The following is an 18,191-nucleotide window of genomic DNA, read 5'->3' on the forward strand; positions in this document are numbered from 1 at the left end:
CGAGCTCGGCCGAACCCTGCGAGCGGCACCGAGTTCAGCCGACTGGAGGCATTACGCATTTAATAAAAGCAGAAAGGAAGAAACTCATCAGGCTTTTTATCTTCCAGGACAGCATGCTCAAATTAAGCCTTCATTTACTTGTGGCAAATGAAATACTCATCAGCTCAGTGATTCTGAGCCTTATCCTCCCCTTGCTCTGAAAAGTGTTACAAGTGAGAAATTAACTGACAACTGCTAATGGGATTAAAAGCTTTTCATCTCTAGCCGCCATTTCTGTACGGTCCAAATCCCAGTGACTGAGAAAATGGCCCAATTTTCTTCCTGTATAATGGGGTGTGTGGGACTGTGTCTCCCTCCAGTACTTCCTAAGCCTCATGTCCATCCCCATAAGGACATGGACCAAGATTTGGGAGTGCACAGCCCTGCACTACTGCCTTACCTGTACAGCCTTTGTCAGTCTGTCGCTGCTGAAATTCCACCTTCAGATGAGCAGGGGCAGTGTTGTTCTCCATGGAGGACAAGTGCAGAGGTGAAGTTCCTTATCCATTAACCTCAATTAAAACATTCCATCAGCTGCTCATTAACAACATGGACATCAGGCTTTGCAGGCAAAGGGGGCCTCATCCACACAGCTCTAATCTAACACTCACTGCAGTACTATTCATTTTTTCCTTACAGTTATTGAGCTATTTCTGCTTTGATGGGAAGAACCAACAAACCTCCATCACCTGCCACAACTTTACTCAGTCAGTGAAGTCTTGAGCAGCACCACAAACTAATACAGTAGCACTTCAGATCCAATAGCTTTTGACCCTCCTCTTCCCTTTAGCCTAAGTGTATGTTAAAAGCAGCTCAATCACTGAACTACCAGTATTGGGCATGTAATTAAAAGGGGGAAATGGAAATTAATATTTTCTACTCATTGAAAAACAAGAAAATACTTTTCCCTGGCACAAAAGCAGTGGTACTAAGGTAAAATGTCTTTACTTTTCAAATAACAACATAATTAGGGCAAAAATCTCCAAAAAAAGTGTCCCTACTAGAGTACGTACCTTCTCTCAGGTGCGTTCCATATAGCCCGTGGCAGACTTCACCAATGACCATCAACTTCATAACTCCCCTCAACTTTAACATCAACTTTAAAACACCCCTTCCCAAATCCAGTCACTCTACAGATATGCACATATGGCAGAGGAAGAAACAAGCTGTAAACAACAGGTAGTTTCCATTGGCACTACAGCAATCTCCTGCTAAACATGACCAAAGCCAGGGAGTTCCCCAGCCCATCAAAATCTTCAAAATCAAAAGAACAGTTCCTGTCTACAACAGCACAGAGGAAACCACCTAGCAATTCCAAAACCTCAAGGACAACAAACACACAAAATATGAAGAAAGATATTTAAACATCAGCTTTGATAAACATGTTTAATAATCCACTACTTTACAGGACAATCATTTAAAAGCTGGGCTTTGGGAGAAACATTCAGACTTAAATGCCAGTTTTCCAAAACCCTCACCTAAGACATTGAGACATCAAAAGCCAGGTTTGATCAGCCTACCAAGAACTGCACAAGAAGCTCAGAGTTGTGGTTTTGCTAAAAATGAACATTGTACCTAGGGAAGGGGGTCACTTTCTTTCCACACTGCACTGGATCGGCAACAGCCATTCTCAAATGTGTGCAACACTCGCAGGGAAAGGCAGCACTCAGTTCCCTCAGTGTTCCCTGTTTCAGGAATCACACACTCACATCACCTCCCGGGTGCAATCCTCCCTCCAGCAAGGTCTCTGGGACCACTCTGCAGTGAGTGACACTGCTCTCCCTCCCAAGGGACAAGGTGTTACAGACACACACTGGGGGAAAATCCCCACTCAAGGAGCAGCCCAGACCTGTGCACAAGTTCTGGGCTGCACATAAATGCACTACTCGGTGCTTTCCAGGAAGGACAACACATGGCTGCACAGAATTACCACTGTCCCCACTATTGACACGATACGTGAGTGCGTATACACCACAAATTAAAAATTAACCTTTTCCTATTCCCAGGAATAATTTGGGAAGTTCAAACCAAATAAGAAAAAATAGAATTCTATTTATTTCATTTGCTCCTTGGTTTCAGAGAAGTTAAAATAGGTGTCAATACAGACACAGCACTTTTTCTTCCATAGGACAGCAAGTCTGCTGTGGCCATGCAATTCAGAACTGCATCTCATGGCCACTTCATTATATTAATGCAAGTCAGTCCAAACCCAAACCTCCGATGGAGGAGGAATCCATGTTTTGGAGAAAATGAAGCTGAAAAAGAAGTCTTCAGCTTGCAAGGTTCCTAAGTGGAGAGCAAGGGGGTAATTTCCATCCTACCCGTGGTGTGAAGGGCTGGTGCTCTCTGCTCTGAGCTCAGTGCTGCCCGTGCAGGACATGGCCAGGTGAGGGGCTGAGACTGCAAGGCCGACTGTCTGGAACGGTGTGCACCATAAACAATTGTAAAAGTCATCTAGCTTGAGTCCCCAGAGGCAGGGGGAAGTTTTTCACGGTAGGGAAAACAAGACTACAGGAAAGATTCCCAGTCAAGGCGTAGGCAGGGGAAGCAGCTGTCACCTCCTCAGCGGGTGGGGAAGCCCCCTCGATGGGTCCCTCCACGGCCCCCTCTGAAGCCTCCCCGCTCACCACGGAAGTTGGTTCTGTTCCTCTCCCTGCCCCTTTCTCCCCGTCCTGCCGAAGTCCCTCCTCTTCCTCCTCCCCTGGGAGCACCCCCACCCCGGTCGGACTTGGATTTGGGCGGCGGGGACTTGGGCCGCAGCCTCTCGATCTCCTCGGTGCAGCCGGTCAGGTGGGAATTGGGAGCCGTGAAATACGAGGAGTACGTTTCTGCGTTGAAGTTGCTGTTTGTGAGGGTGGGTCCCACTGTCAGCCAACCTCGGGAACAAAACCACAGTGAGCAGAAGCAACAACAAACTTCACTGAACAGAATGAAAAGTCACCTCTAGAGCTGCTGCAAAGTTAAGATTCATCTGGGTATTTTTAAGGGCTTGTTTTCCTTCTATTTTTTTAAATTTTTTATTACTCATGGCTGTGGCAACATTCACACTGTGCTTTCACAAACCCCTACCCCTTCTTCTTACTTGTCCTTACACCACAACAGTGCTTTTAAAAAAGACACTGAAGTTCTACCAGAGTAACCTGATTGTGAGACACTGACATACAGAATCACCTAGCAGCAGCACTGAAGGAATACCTGGACAATGTGTCCTGATCCATGTATTTCTTGCATTTTGCATCATGTCAGATGCAGCAGCCACTGTGAGATACTGCCACTTCAGACACAGGCAAGAGCACTAAGCTCATAGGGGCTGAAAATCAGTTGGAAAAATAAATCACTTGTCTGAGAAGCATAAACATAGGGGAGAAAAGAAATCTTAACTGGATTTTGTTATGCTCGCTGATGCATTGAACACACGGATAGGCAAAAATATTGGTCAACAAAAATCTCTCTTCTGGAAAAATTACAGAAATGAGAGTTCCCATAAACTTTCTAAACAACGGTTCTGTGACTGACAGATCTTCACATACACCAAAAAACTATGTCCTTCAGATCTGCTGTCTGTCCTGTGACATACATCAGGAAACCTCTTTAGGACCCTGCAATGAATTTTACTTTTTGGTCAAAACCAACACAGCAGTTACCTGGTCGAATAGTGCTGTCTCTCCCAAAGAGGTGAAGCCGCCGTCGCCCGAGGCAGAAATGCTCAATAATGTGAAAAATCTCCACAGGTTTCTCTATGTTGCCGATTTCAGGCTCCTCAGTGATGATGAGGTCGATGTCAACGTTGGCGTGGATGAAGTCTCCGTCGGTGCTGCGGCGCACGGTGCCCTTGATGCCCATGAGGCAGTGCTCCTGCAGACACACAGAGCTGTCACCTGTCACACCTACTGCTGTGCCAGGTGAGCACAAGGGGCAGCAAGGACAGTTCTGAGCACATTACACTCTTACAGGAGAGAAAAGTCTGAAGCAAGAACTAGAGCAGAAAAGCTGGAGCCACGAGAGGAGCCAGCTGAGAACAAAGCAGAGCAGTACTTTAAGCAGAAGCTTGATGAACTCCACTATGAGGTGGTAAAACTCCAATCAAGGCTGAAGTCAGCTACGTGGACTTCTTCAATTACAGAACTTTAGGCTGGAATGTCTGAGAAGTCTTCACAAAGCAAAAGAGAGAAACGTGATGGCAAGAGCAAGGAATGGTTATTAATTGTGATTAATACCTGTCTTAGCATTCTGATCCTAACTTTATTCATATAATAACTTGAAAAGCTTTCAGTCATGAAACAGGCAGTGGAAATAATATGTACTTTTCACACTGTACCTCTGTTAATAAAGGGGCCCTCAGACTCCTTTCTAGAAGATATTACTGCGTAAAACCCCACAACCACTATCACACTCTCAGGCAGCTCATCAGCATTAGAAATGCTCTTGAGCTGTAACATGCATCATTTTCCTTCCTTCTACAACACTGCAGACCAATCTGAATGAGTGATACGTGGCACCCATGAATGAGGGTTGCTCCAGGATGAAAAGAGGCTCCTACATACTCATTTCAGAGCTCTGTTTCTGGAAATATCAATCTTGGATGAGCGATGCTCCCCAGGATCAAATGCTCTGACTCACTACGCGTCACCAGATGGCTCAGGAAACAGTTGCAGACAAGAGAATATAATCATTCCTGAATTTTGGAAAGGGTTTGCAGAGTGAGTGGGTAAACATGAAAGGCACAACAACAGACCTGTCAAATCTGTGCAGATGGTATTGCACTCATGCAACACGGGTTTGGACCCAGAATTTACCTAAGGGAAAGGCAGAAGACTGCTAGACTGCTAAGCAAATCACCCACCAAGCCAAGACTCCTCAGTCTAGTCCTTAGGAGAACTATCCCCAACCTTTTACTTCCATACCACAGGGTATGTAACTCACAACTCACTGGGATTCTCTGACAGGTGGCACAGCACCGAGCATCCTGGAGAGATGCCTCAGCCAAACACAACAGAACACATTTGCTGCTCTAAGCACTGGCAAACACAGCTTGCAACAGTGTTTGTTTAGTCAGAGCAAACTCACTCCATTTTCAGTGTTTATCACAAACAGTGACCTCAGCTGAACTCTCGCTTGATAAACAGGAATTCCCCCATACCAGAAACTATTTTTCTGTGCTAAACAAAGACATAAAGTCCCCTCAAATCCTCCTGTGTTAGTTTAGCCTTGCCCTCATGAGCAAACTGCACATATTTGCAATACCATATGCAATAAACATACAGTATTTATACTTTTAAATATTTATAACTAATACAACACACTTTCAAACAAACTTCAGATTAATGTAAATGCACGTCAAAGAAAGATTCCAGATATCCTAAAGGGAAGTTTATACTCCTAACAATGGCCAATTTGAGACAGACTTGAGGATGTTTAATGCTAATGAATGATTAATGAATGAGGAAGGAGCCCTGAGGTTCACTGACAACTTGAAATTAATAAATTGCCAATCAGCTCTCTGTACTCAGTAGAACTTCCAGTTACACTCACATATACCCAAACGAATTATTTATGAGTCCCATTAACATTTCTCTAAGTTTCTGATCAACAGACATTTGAGTCACAAACCAGAACACTTTTTTTTCTCTGCACCTCCTTCAATACACATCCTCCACAAAGCATTTTAAATCAAAAGTTTGGTTTAAACCAAGCTGACCCATTCTGCCACTTGTGCTATACAATCACCTCCAGAAGGCAGGAGATGCTCTGGTTCCCCCAGGCTTCTCTCTGGTCCAAACTCTGGGTGCACACTTTGTGTGCATTTAGAACCAATAGCCGATCTTCTATAGTTATTTTTTATTAATAGGTTCTGTTAAAATCTACAGATTTAAAAGACTTCTTTTGACATTGACTTTAGTCAGATTCTATTGCTAAGTTTAGTTCCATAAAATGTACTTTGCAGAACAGAACTTGGAAGTCCTCCTGTTGGCTTTCTCACAAGCCCGTCACCAACACTGGCTATGTCATCAGCACAGATACAGAATGGAAACAGAGGAGGAATGGAGCCAATCCTTTACCTTGGTTCTTTGGAAGACAGCCTTGGGGTCTAGAGTCTTGGTCTTGCCAGGGTTGTTCTTATTTGTTTTAATCCAGCAAATGTCTTCACATCTTCTGTAACCCCATTTGCGCAGACACTAAATGTTATAAACAAATAAACCAGTTCACACTACATAAAAACACCAAGTGACCTGAACTGAACACTCACTTAGGCCCTTGACTTCTCTTATTCAAGGACTGTCCAGCTACTACAAACCTGTCTATGACCAAACCCAGTCTATCTGGCCAACTTCAGACTGAAACCAGCCAAAGCAAAGAGATCAGTAATCACAGGCTGCCCTTAAACAGGTGTCTGTCAATTGTTTTCATGGAAAGCACTGCTTGAACTCAATACTGCAGGAGCCAATTGGGAATTGGTTTGCTTGAAAATACTGCTTGAACTAAGCACTGCAGGAGTCAATTGGGAATTTTTAGTGCAGCATCCCCAACACCAGCAGTGTTTCCCTGGCATGCAGAAAGATGACAGTTGTATCTCAATTTATGAAACAGTAGGACCTTTCTTCTAGCACGAACAGCATGCCAGTTTTCTGGCAGATAACTACTGTTAACAGAGACTTCTGTTAAAAAATTGTAACTTGGCAACCTGCTCCTCTGTCACCACACATACATCCAAACCACAACCCCAAGGAATTATGCTTCCTCACATAGTCAGTGACTTAGCTGGACATTTACAGTATCGAAACAGTTAATGCCATTTAAAATCACGTATCCTCTAACACAGTAACAAAACATCACTCAGTAGTTAGGGCTGAGAATTCTATACAGGGAAAAGTCAAAGATAAAAATAAACTCTTAAGCCTGTCCCTGATAAATTGAATTAAAACAACATCTTACCACTCGGCCGAGATCCAGACCCTCGCCCGAGCCGCACCACAGAAACACAAATGACCTTGGGGCTGCAATTTCTTCTATTTCCAATTTCATGATCTAGTAACAGTAAGTGCAATAAAACCATTTCTGAATTAAATACAAATCACCAGTTGCATCAGGAAGAATACTAAGTCTTGAGGCATTGTCACAGAAACCATCAGGAAGCACAGCTGGGGGCCGCCCAAGGGAAGCAGGGAACTAATTCCTTGTTTTGCTTTGCTTGTGTGCTTGGCTTTTGCATTCTCATTAAACTGTCTTTGGTTCAAGATTTGAGTTTTCCAGCTTTTACCATTCCAATTCTCCCCCTGATCCCACTGGTGGGGGAGTGAGTGAGTGGCTACCCAGGGCTGGGCTGCTGGCTGGGATGAAACCATCACAAACAGAAATTCTACCTGTATCAGAAATTCTAGACTTAAAAGGTCAACACAATCCACATGGTCTCCTCCTCCTCAAATCTCTGCTTTGTTTTATCATTCCACTGGCAGCAAAAATGTTTAATACAGAAGCAACAGTACTCTATTTCTTTTCCTCTCTGCAAGTACTCACACGAAGGTCGTGAAGACATTCTAAAAATCTCAGCTTAATTCCTATCACTAAATAGGAAAGGCATTCTCTCAATTTTCACTTTCAGGAAAAGCAGCCAGAATTTATGAGAACAATGGCAAATGAGTAACATTCAAGATGAAATAACTTTGGATGCAAAGCATCTGTTAGTCATCACAAATTGAAAGGATTCATCTCTAACTTGCTAACCCATCAAATCAAGCTTCATTCAATGCAATTCCAAATAAAAATAATGCAGGAGGGGCCATCCTAGGAGGACGTAACTCCACACTAGGAAGATGAGTCCTGCCTCCCACACTCTAGTTTTTCTGTTAGGGTGGAATGTTTTTTCCCTGGGTAGCACTGGCAGGCATAATTTTTGAATAAATACAAGAGAAAGACTTCCACAAGTGAGGTTTACCTATTTTGTTAAGTTTCTAGGGATTATTACTAGTTTGACCATCAAAATTTCCTACCCAATCAATACTTGGAGAATGGAGGAATGTCAGTAAAGCAAACGAACCTGCACTTTTTACTAGAAGACCAGCATATTAAAAAACATGCCTTAATAATCTCAAGAATTTCAAGAAGCACGGGAATCTTTTCAATGGACATTCAGTATTTCAACAGCCAAAAATCAAAGAGAAAGCTCAGTGAAGGTAAGGGCAGAGAGAAAATCCACTATTACTAGGCTCAAGTTTTCAGCCAGGCTCAGAGAGAACAAAAAGTTGTATTTACTAAACTAAACCCTGAAATTATTTGCTTAAACAAATCTATGAAATGTTCTTCACAGCAAAACAGGTACTTACGTCATCCCAGGTCCAGCATTTTTCATTGGCAGTGATGCCAGTCTCTCGGTAATATTCTTCCAATGGTGGCTCCAGGAGAATCACATCAAATTTGGACTTCAGTTCCCTAATATCAAAGGCTTCCAAGTCTGCTTGCAAATACCTGTTTAAACAGATGATGCCAGACTGCATCAGACAAGGTGCAACAGTGGACTACACTCCACACAGCACTTCTGTGCAGCCAGTTAAGAGCAGGGTCTCCTGGGTGGGTTGTACATCTCAAATGCTCTAAATCCAGAGGAGATCCATTACACATCCTCACTTAATCATGGCTGGGTGCTATTGCATTGTCGTTTTTAAGTAGTCTTAATAAACAGTTTTTAAGCTTCTAACTTAGCAAGCAGGAAAGAGATGTCCACACAGACTGTACAACAATACCTAGTGCAGACTCACTGCACTTTCTGTACACCTGTGGACTATAATAGTAGGAAACATAAACATTTCAGAAGCAAACACTCACTGCCTGGCTAACTGGGAAAGTGGCGTATTTTTAGAATTATTCCAAAGACTCTAAATACTGGAAACATTGTTACTTTTTATATAGTATACGTGTATTTCTCTATTCCTGTACCCTCCCCTCAGCTATTGATTCCATTAAATACATGCTCACACACACTCTTATGACTCTCCTTCACACCTGCACACCACTCACTGCTCTACCACTATGAAAAAATTACACTGCCCTCCCCAAATTCCTTTAATTTTAGTAAAGCTGATCAATAGACCACCACCTTCCCCTTCCCAAACAGCGTGTGGAAAAGATGCCATATGTACTTGGCGCTGTCGGAAGGCAGCATTTGATTACTGCTTTTCCTACTTTTGTACTTTATGACCAAAATACATGCCTAGCTTAAAAGAGCAGGTTGAGTTTACAGTTTGCACTCAGTTGTTCAAACAACTATTTCATAGGGTTTTATGTGACTATCATTAAATAATGTGGATTTTTGTGGTACAGATCAAGACTACTGCATGTGATAAGCATAAGCTTAAGTTGTTAAGTTCAGAGAGGTCTGAATCCCTGGAGTAACATGCTGCACACTGGGGCTGTGTCTGACATTTAGCAAAAACAAGGACAAATGACTTTCAGTCAGCCTAAACATTTTTGTCCTCAACTCCAAAATAACAGGTGATTGATGGACACTGAGATAATAGCTGAACACTATACAAAACCAGCTGCTACAAGAAAAGCTAAGGTTATATTGAGGCAATTTTTTTTAAAGCTCTTGTTATCATAAACCACATGATAACGTGAGATTCACCATCACATGATATTCTCTTAGTTCCCAAATTAAAGCCTTCAGCCAAATCAGTTGACAATTTGGCCTTAAAAAATCAAAGCTTTAGAGACTATAAATAATCACACACTGGAAAGAAAATCTGGTTTATACGCAGTATTAAACATCTAGATTAAACTAACAACACCAGAGTGATCTTATTCTTCTATGCTTCAATTGATTCATTTGTATACACAAACAGAAAGAGAAAATGTAAATTCTAAGCAGGTGCTGAAGATAGAGATTTGCAAAGCAGACAGCTAACTTCAAACAGGTCTGGAGAAGAAAGGCATTTTCCACAAGAACACTTACATGGGAGGAGTGTTAGATTTAGATATCAGCTCATCCTTCAATCTGATGAGCTCTCTAAGTTTTGGATATTCTTCAAACCTATCTGCTAAGCCTAAGAAGAAGAAAACATGAAGTTAACAACTACTTAACAGAGTAAATCTCTATCAATTAAGCATTGTCCAGTATTCTAAATAGGTCCAAATGTTAATACTTAGCCTCATTTTAATTTTTGTTAGAACAAAACAAACCCTTTAAAGCAGTTTTCGTGCAGTACTTGACAAAAGCCTCCTGCCCTCACCCAGCCAATGAGGGCTGTTACTGATGCAGTGTCTATGCTCTGATCTTCTCTAGAACACTACAGTTGATCAGGAATTCACAACTCCCGTTACCAGAAGGAACAACCTTTCATTCAAACTGGAAGTGCCAGGATGATGACAGAAACTATTTTGGTTTTCCCCCATCTCTAAATTTCTATTAAGATCTAATTAATATTAATTCACAGCATAGTCTGTGTAATCTTTGACAGTGTAATCTTTGGACCGTTTCCAAAGTGGCACCTGGGGTGTGCCAGGTTCCCTGAGGCAACCCTCACACTGAGATTTGGTGCTGTGTTGGCAGTCATGAAGATCTGAACACATGCTCCTACATTTAGCTTTATGATGTCAATTTTCCAACCTTTCGTGTGCACAGAATGCAAAGGAGAGAACCCTCATTAGATCTTTTGCAGAAAACGTTGTAAAAAGGAAAATATTCTTTGAAGTATATTTCATTCTCACTTAGAGACAATGGGTTTGCTACTGCCAGCAGCAGGTTCAGCATAGACCAACAGGGTGCCATTCCTTCTTCCCAAGCAGTATCACTTCAGCTTAAGTAGGAGTGATTGAAAAGGCTTCGGCTTCATGTTCATTTAAAAGTACAACTGGAATGGTACTAATAAATTGGAGAGGAAGAACTTCACCCAGACCCACGAACCCTTCATCTCTCTCCTTATTTTAATTCAAACTTCTTAAGTCCCAATCCTAGGAACGCAATGATAAAAGTGAAGTTCTCAGTACCTAACCTTTATTATTTCTTGCCACTTGTGCATGGAACACCCAAAAGTTATTTTCATCCTTTTTTCTGCATATGTAACAGCTTAAAGCTACTGCTGTGCTCTCCCAATTTCCACTACTGCGCTGCTTCCAACCATTGTCCAATAGCCCTGGGCAACAGCAGCTAAGCAACAGACACAAAACAATTTTCAATCAAAAACCCTCAAACTAACCAAACGCAGACCCACAGGTCTCCCACTTTTCCAACAGCAACATCAAAAAGATACAGCTGAGTGTTCTCTTAAAACCGCTTGTTTCTCGTTGGGCTACGTGCACTAACACGCAGCACCTCAGCAGAGTTGTGATCATGATGTGGAAAACGTGTGCTCACCAATGTATAGCTTGACACAGCTCAGCCCTGTGCTCTGTGTTCATCTCCACACCAACACCTACCTGTTTTTCCTCTCCCTTCCCTGTTCATCTCCACACCAACACCTGCCTGTTTGTCCTGTCCCTTCTCCATCCGTTACACAGCAGTCATGGCACACAACAGGGGCTGCTGTTTCTCCATTTCCAAGAAGAGTGCAGAACTGCCTCAAGTACATAACTGTGAAGGCCAAGGGCTTTTGGCATAAAGATCCAATTGAGTCAAAACAGCCCAGATGTGTTTCACAGAACCATTCACAAAACAGAGAAGACTAAACTAAAAGCCTCTGGAGGCAAATCAAACCTCTTTGGGCTGCCATTTAGAAACACAACCCTCTTGCCTTGGCAATCTTACACTTGATAAAATATAGAGAACTGTTGCATAAAACTGCAGAGGGAGATGTTCTGCTCCTTTTAAAAACCAAATGCCAGGTACCTATTCTGGGAAACAGGACCAAACCATGCCTTAGTTTTAACAAGTTTAAGTTCAGGCCCAGTGCAGCATCATTTCAGTAGTAAGTTATGTCTGGATACATGTAAACTTGAAAAGCAATGTCCTCTACACCTGGGCATGCTAATGAGCTGTCAGCAGTTACCTAACTTAGCTGAGAAACATTAGCCATACTGCTTCCTGACTTAAATGTCATTATTTCCCATACTTTACATGCTTAAGAGGCAATACAGCCCAGTATACAGCTGAACTGTAAACCTCCGGGGGTTTCAAGATCTCCAATTAAACTCATCTACTTTCTGGAATCAAAATAGCTTAGGTTGGAAAAAAAATCTTCCTGGTGAAATACTTCAAGTAAAACTAAAGGTAAGAACAGCCTTGGCAATAACGACCTCCTAAGAAACTGAAAATAAAACCATTCATGTAGATGCCTATACTGATAGTATGCACACTGAGACAAAAAACTAGGAAGAGTTTGTGTATCTACACTTCTCAGAAACTGTAAGGAATTACAAAAGGGGAGGAAAAAGAAGTGCTGTTGAATCAAATGAATCATCTTCAAACAGTTCCTGGCTGAGACATACCAACATCTCTGATGAAGTTCTGGGGTCTGTGTCCTGTATCCACAAAGTGCTGGCAGTAATCGTTGTGTGGATTTAAGCTCTGAGTGCCCTGGAGAACAGGAAGAAGTTCAGTGAGAGCAACAGGAGATAAGTGGATGTGCACAGACACATTGTACATGTTAGTCTGATAAATGAGAAAGGAGCAGATTATCTTTTCAACATGCCCTTATAATTTCCCCTGGTCAAGACCATCCTTTTAGTTGCAACCCAGGCCCACCATTCCTGCAGCCCATTGTGAGGTGCCTCAGAATAATGCTAACACCAGTTATAGTCAGAACTGTCACAGGCAACTTCTGTACCTGTGAGTTCCAAGCCACTACTTCAGCCTTTAAAGCTGTATTTCAGATCCCATCCGTTGCAGAAACAGTTTAAGACAACTAAACCAGCTTTGACTACACTTCCAATTGCAAAAGCAGCTCACCTTAAGAAAGGTACTGGAATCTTTGTAAATCTCTTCTTCATAGGGCAGGTTTTCTTCATCTTGCTGCAGCTCTACTTCATCCTTGGAAATGAAGCAGGCATTACAAGTATGCACACAAGATCAAGCTATTTCTGTCCTTTGCTTAAGAAGCAGATCATAAGGAGAAGTGGACTGTACAACAGCAGATCCAGCTCCACTGTTCAAGTGGGGAAAAAAAATTACCTATTCCCCAAAAGGTCTGCACCTCTCTCACTAACAAGGAGAGTGTTACTGGGAAAGAAGAAAAAAGTAAAAACCCCTTCAATTGCAGCCCCTGACAGTGCTTTACATTTTTGTCCTACAAAACTTTTATTCTTTGGACTGAAAGTATAGATTTTGTCGATGTTATTCTGCAGCAGAACTTCTGAGCATTTATATCCAGACAGTCAACTCTTATTTCCCAGTCTTAGCAAAGTCTACACTTCGAAGAAACAGCTCATGGTACAAGTCAGTATTGCATCTGGACTGCCCTTAAATATAACTTACTCTTCTATAGCCCCAGAATTTACATTAAAACGATCTAGAAAGACAATAACTGTTCATTCAACAGTTTCTGGGACTCAGAGATCTGTTACACTGACATACTCTGAACATTCAACACAGAACTCAGAGAGAACAGAAACTCAAGAGAGACTCACTTCACATCACTGCCTTCCCACTGATCCTAGATCAACCCAGTATATAAATTTATAGAACACAGAAGTACAACTGAAGAACTACTAAATTGATAACATCTGCCATATTATCACAGCTGTATTTACCCTATGCTACATAAGCTGTCTGAATGCAGAATAAAAAATTAAGTGTTGTCCCTCCCAATTTTGATCCCTCTAAATGTTGAAATCTTCAAGTAAACTTCTGTTATTTCCAAGGTGGAGCTTTGGACTGACTTCCGAAATGCTTGATGGGATAAACAGGTCACAGCTTCCCCTTCCCCATTCAGGTGATGAACTTAGAGAAACACTGTCTTTTTGCTTGTCTAACCAGATAAAAAAAAAGATTACAATCAGAAACAGCAAGAGTGTTTGCAAGGAAAAGAAATGTACAGACAAGCAGCAAAGCAGCAGCAAGTGTTATTCAGGTCAAAAAAAAAGCTGAAAGCTTGAATTTTACTAAAAACTGCTTATGCCATCCTAAGTTACACCTGTTTCCCTCTTTCATCTCTCTCTAAATCTTGTCCTTTTGATGATAAGTACCCGTTAGATACCCGAGTGATCCCAGCTCTCTTTTATGCCTTTGTAAGCAGTTTAAAAAGAGTCTTGTGACCACAAACAAAAGCCCACACCACCAACTTTCAGAGGGAAAGGACACAGTCACAGCAGAGACAGAATGACACCCGCAGTAACACAAGATACTAGGTTCTTGTACATTAATTATCTGTGTTTTCCAAAGCATCTGCTATAGAGCTGCTGAGTTAGGGAGACAGGAGCGCCCCACAATATTCAAACATAGCTTGTTTCAAATGACTGGAGATATATGGAACCATGATTCAACCAAGTAAGCTTTCTTCAGCCTCCACAACAATGGCATGGAAGGATCCCAAGCCTGCAGGCCTCTGCTTACACCAACCAAGTAGAACGGGGCAGTCTCAAATTAGGCTGGCTGACAGCAAAACAGAACCACAAGTGGTTTTGTACTCCACACACCAGACACTCAGACAGGTTCAAACAATGGAGCCAAATCACCTGAGGAAGGCAGCAGGTGGAGCAGCACTCACAGCTCCCAGAAGGGCCTCACAGTGGCAGCAGACTCTAATCCCAAATACACACCAGGGAGCTCAGCTAACCCTGGGACAACTGTTACAATTCCACAAGAAAGGAGTATTTTAGGAGCTCTCCAAAACCACAACTGAACTTTCTGACTTTAAATATCCATGATTCCTTTTTCCAATAGGGCATCTCTTCCCTATCACCCATCTCCCAAGGCTGGCAAGGCAGAGCCAGTCTCCAAGACCAGAGTCAAGCTGCCAGACTGGAGTCAGTGCTGCCCTTTGTTCTCACATCAGCTAGAGTCTTAAGAAGAATCACCACTATAAATTCACACTTATTCTATGAAAAAGCCAAAACCAGACACACAGAAATTAAAAAACCCACCAAAATTAAAACACATTGCTTTTTTGCCATTTTTTTTTTTTTTTTGCATCAGATGTTCCTACATGGCTGAGAAAAGTAAAATACTTCACCTTTTATCTTAGAAACTGCTCTCACACAGGTTTGAGGGTACACTCACTTCCACCAAATGTGAAGCCAGGGCACAAAAAGTTTAAATAATTTCAGAAGACTTTCCTGATCCCATCACATAGAACCCAACACTGCAAGTCAGGGGTATAGACACAAGTCCCTTCACATCAGAAATACCTCTGATTTTCCAAACAAAACTGGCAAACTTACAAAACTTGTCCACAACAGTTCTAGTTAAGTCTATTACTGCTTTTGTCTAAGTTGCATTAAACACAATACAATAGGGCTTGACACCTTAAGGATGCAGATTTTTGTAAGAGTTCATATTAGAAGACTAAATTTAAGTAGGCTCAGAGAGCTCAGGAAAATGCAGATGGAATTTTACTGTTCTTATCTCCTTGCCAATAGAGAATTAGCAATGCCTGCAGGAAACAGCTGATGACTCCACAATAGATGTTCTACTCTGGGGTTTCAAGTTTCTTAAGTCTGTTCATCTGCTCAACTGAATTTTGTCTCAGCTATTGTTATTAAAATATTCTTCCATTTCAACGATATAGAAAAAGTCTGGCCACTTGCAAGTAGTTACAGCTCACCTCAGGGTAAGTCTTCTCCACAATGATTAAGAAAATCTTAATGATAAGATTCATGTACTTTGCCAACCCAAGTAACTTATCCACATATACTTTATAGGTAATAAAAATTTAGTTCTTTACCATGTACTTGGTGAAGAAGTAAAATTAATTGATATTAACTGATCACTAATGCAAGAATAAAAACACTGCTTCTCAAACAGCTGTCTGCATCATGGTGACAATTTCTTTACTAAACAAGATACACAGACTAACACTTATCATGTTAAAAATAATGTCTGCCCCTTCACAGAGAGACTTTCAAAATCAACCATCAAAAACCATTCTGTCATACATTAACTTTTTGGTTTAGTAAGATAAAAGGTAGACACTATCACAGGAAGATCTACAAACCTGTACAGAAATGTAACATGATGAAGGCTTTGTATTAAAAAAATTACTATTTAATCCAAGAGAATAGCAGACACTGAACTATTTCATAAATACACTGACATTGATTTAATTTAACCACAGAAACAAGGTTATTAGGACATGGAAAAAAGGGAGAACATACACTGCAACCAGATCCCAAACCAAATCATAAAGACAGCTGTGTCGTTATCATGCCTTTATTTAAGCTCTTTCTGTCTCTTATCTTGGCCAAAACATCACATGAAGAGAAAGATGTCACATAGCTTTGGGAGGAGCATTTGAAAAGTGAAGGGCATAAGAGTTTGACACTTCAATGACCACGGAGGCATTTTGGTTTGTCTTTTTTAACCTTACTCTTCCTGGACATTTTGGATACTTAAAAGAACATCCTGAACCAAGACTCTTACTTCCAATTCCCTCAGGATCCCTTGTTTCTTCCACTCATCCAGAACTGCATTCCTTGGCACTGCACAGATGGGCCAGGAGACACTCTGAGCCTCCCTTGTCTCATCCCATGGCCTGTGTCTGCTGCTAACAGCACAACTTTTCTTTTGACACAATGCAATTCTAGTCAAGATTCTTTCTGTGTTTCCCCAAGCACACACACACGTATTTTACTGCTTCCTCCCACAGTCAGGTATAGCTCAGTGCTGGTTCCCTGGGCACTGACTCCTAGGCCTGCCTCCTCCTAGGAGCAGCACTAATTAAGCCTCCACACATTGGGGTTTGGTGAGTGCACAGTTCAATGCACACCTGAGGTGAAGAATGTAGCATCTATGTCCTCTCTCTTACACTTCTGCAGTGGAAGGCATCAAGGGAGATGCCACTGTAGAACATACATATTAAAGGATGTATACACATCACATTTATTTCTATATACACATTAATTTTCTAAGTACCTCAGGGACACAACACCAAAGAAAAGTAACTATTTCCTCTTTTTCTTACCTTATATTCTTCAATCTCTTCCTCATCAGCTTCTCCCTCATCTGGATATTTACGTTTTGCATTTGGTGCAGAAGTATCATAAGCAGCCCTATGAAGAGCCAAAAATCCTCATAAGAAATTTTCTGTCTCCAAAGAAAAGTGTTCAGGAATCTTTGATAATATCCCTTGTCTGCATGTTATAAATTTGAAACTATTTCAAAACATCATACATGAAAAGCTATTCCTCTCTCAGTATGAGTTCAGCACAACTTATTAAGAATAGAACCCTTGAAAAGAGTAATTCCCTTGCCTTTCTCATTTTTCTGCTCTCAAAAGTACAGCTTATTTTAACCAATGCAGTATATCTACAGAATTAAACTCATTCCCTTCCATTTCTCATTTTTCTGTTCTAAAAGGTACACCTTGTTTTACCCCAAAGCAGTTTGTTTACAAAATTAAGCCTGTTCAGACAGATGTTGCAAAAGCAGGGGAAAAAACCAAGGAGGAAGACACAACCTGGGAGGGAAGATATCAGGGACATGGCATGGATACTTAAAAAAAAAGTCCTTGCCAAAGTCAAAAGCCATGAAAAGGCCTGTATGCCAACAAGTGCAGGGACATGGACCAAAGCTTGCCAAAATTCCCCTTAAATTTCATTTCACTGTTGAAGGCCGAAACAGAAAAGAAGGACTTATGAACACTCTGGAATGGAGATACCATCAAAGGAAATGAAATTGAAGTGGAAAAAAATATTGGGATATTTAGTGACTACAAGAAAATGGACTGGGATTACATCTGGTGCAGGACCAAAACGGGCCAAAACTAACCTGACAGATGTTGCAAAAGCAGGGGAAAAAATCAAGGAGGAAGACACAACTTGGAGGGGAAGATAAGCAGTAGACTTGATTTGATAAGCAGTAGATGATAAGCAGTAGATGATAAGCACTAGATGCTCTGTCCTAGACATATCTGTAGTTTCATGAGAACTTTCAAACTGAACTGTCCTGAACTGTGCTTAGCAGAAGCACGAAGGCTCAGGGACCCAAGCAGACGGCCCATTCTAAACTCAGATCTCAGTTTTCTTACACAGTAGCTTTTTCACAGCAGAAACAAGTCAGCCTGCATTTC

The 18,191-nt window shown here is 41.5% G+C and overlaps 1 protein-coding gene across 1 annotated transcript in view; it reads right to left on the bottom strand.

Annotated features, from left to right (window-relative positions):
- Positions 1-1,406: 1,406 nt before the first annotated feature.
- Positions 1,407-18,191, bottom strand: part of METTL14 (methyltransferase like 14) — a 28,856-nt gene continuing 12,071 nt past the window's right edge. The window contains exons 3-11 of the mRNA XM_031064745.1: positions 17,085-17,172; positions 12,917-12,997; positions 12,457-12,544; positions 9,986-10,076; positions 8,361-8,502; positions 6,973-7,065; positions 6,099-6,215; positions 3,684-3,894; positions 1,407-2,915 (exon numbers count right to left, since the gene is read on the bottom strand). Of these exons, the coding sequence (XP_030920605.1) occupies positions 2,602-2,915; positions 3,684-3,894; positions 6,099-6,215; positions 6,973-7,065; positions 8,361-8,502; positions 9,986-10,076; positions 12,457-12,544; positions 12,917-12,997; positions 17,085-17,172 (1,225 nt within the window). The 3' untranslated portion in view covers positions 1,407-2,601. The remainder of the gene's footprint in view (positions 2,916-3,683; positions 3,895-6,098; positions 6,216-6,972; positions 7,066-8,360; positions 8,503-9,985; positions 10,077-12,456; positions 12,545-12,916; positions 12,998-17,084; positions 17,173-18,191) is intronic.

This window comes from Geospiza fortis, unplaced genomic scaffold (assembly GCF_000277835.1).
Source record: "Geospiza fortis unplaced genomic scaffold, GeoFor_1.0 scaffold1425, whole genome shotgun sequence".
NCBI lineage: Eukaryota > Metazoa > Chordata > Aves > Passeriformes > Thraupidae > Geospiza > Geospiza fortis.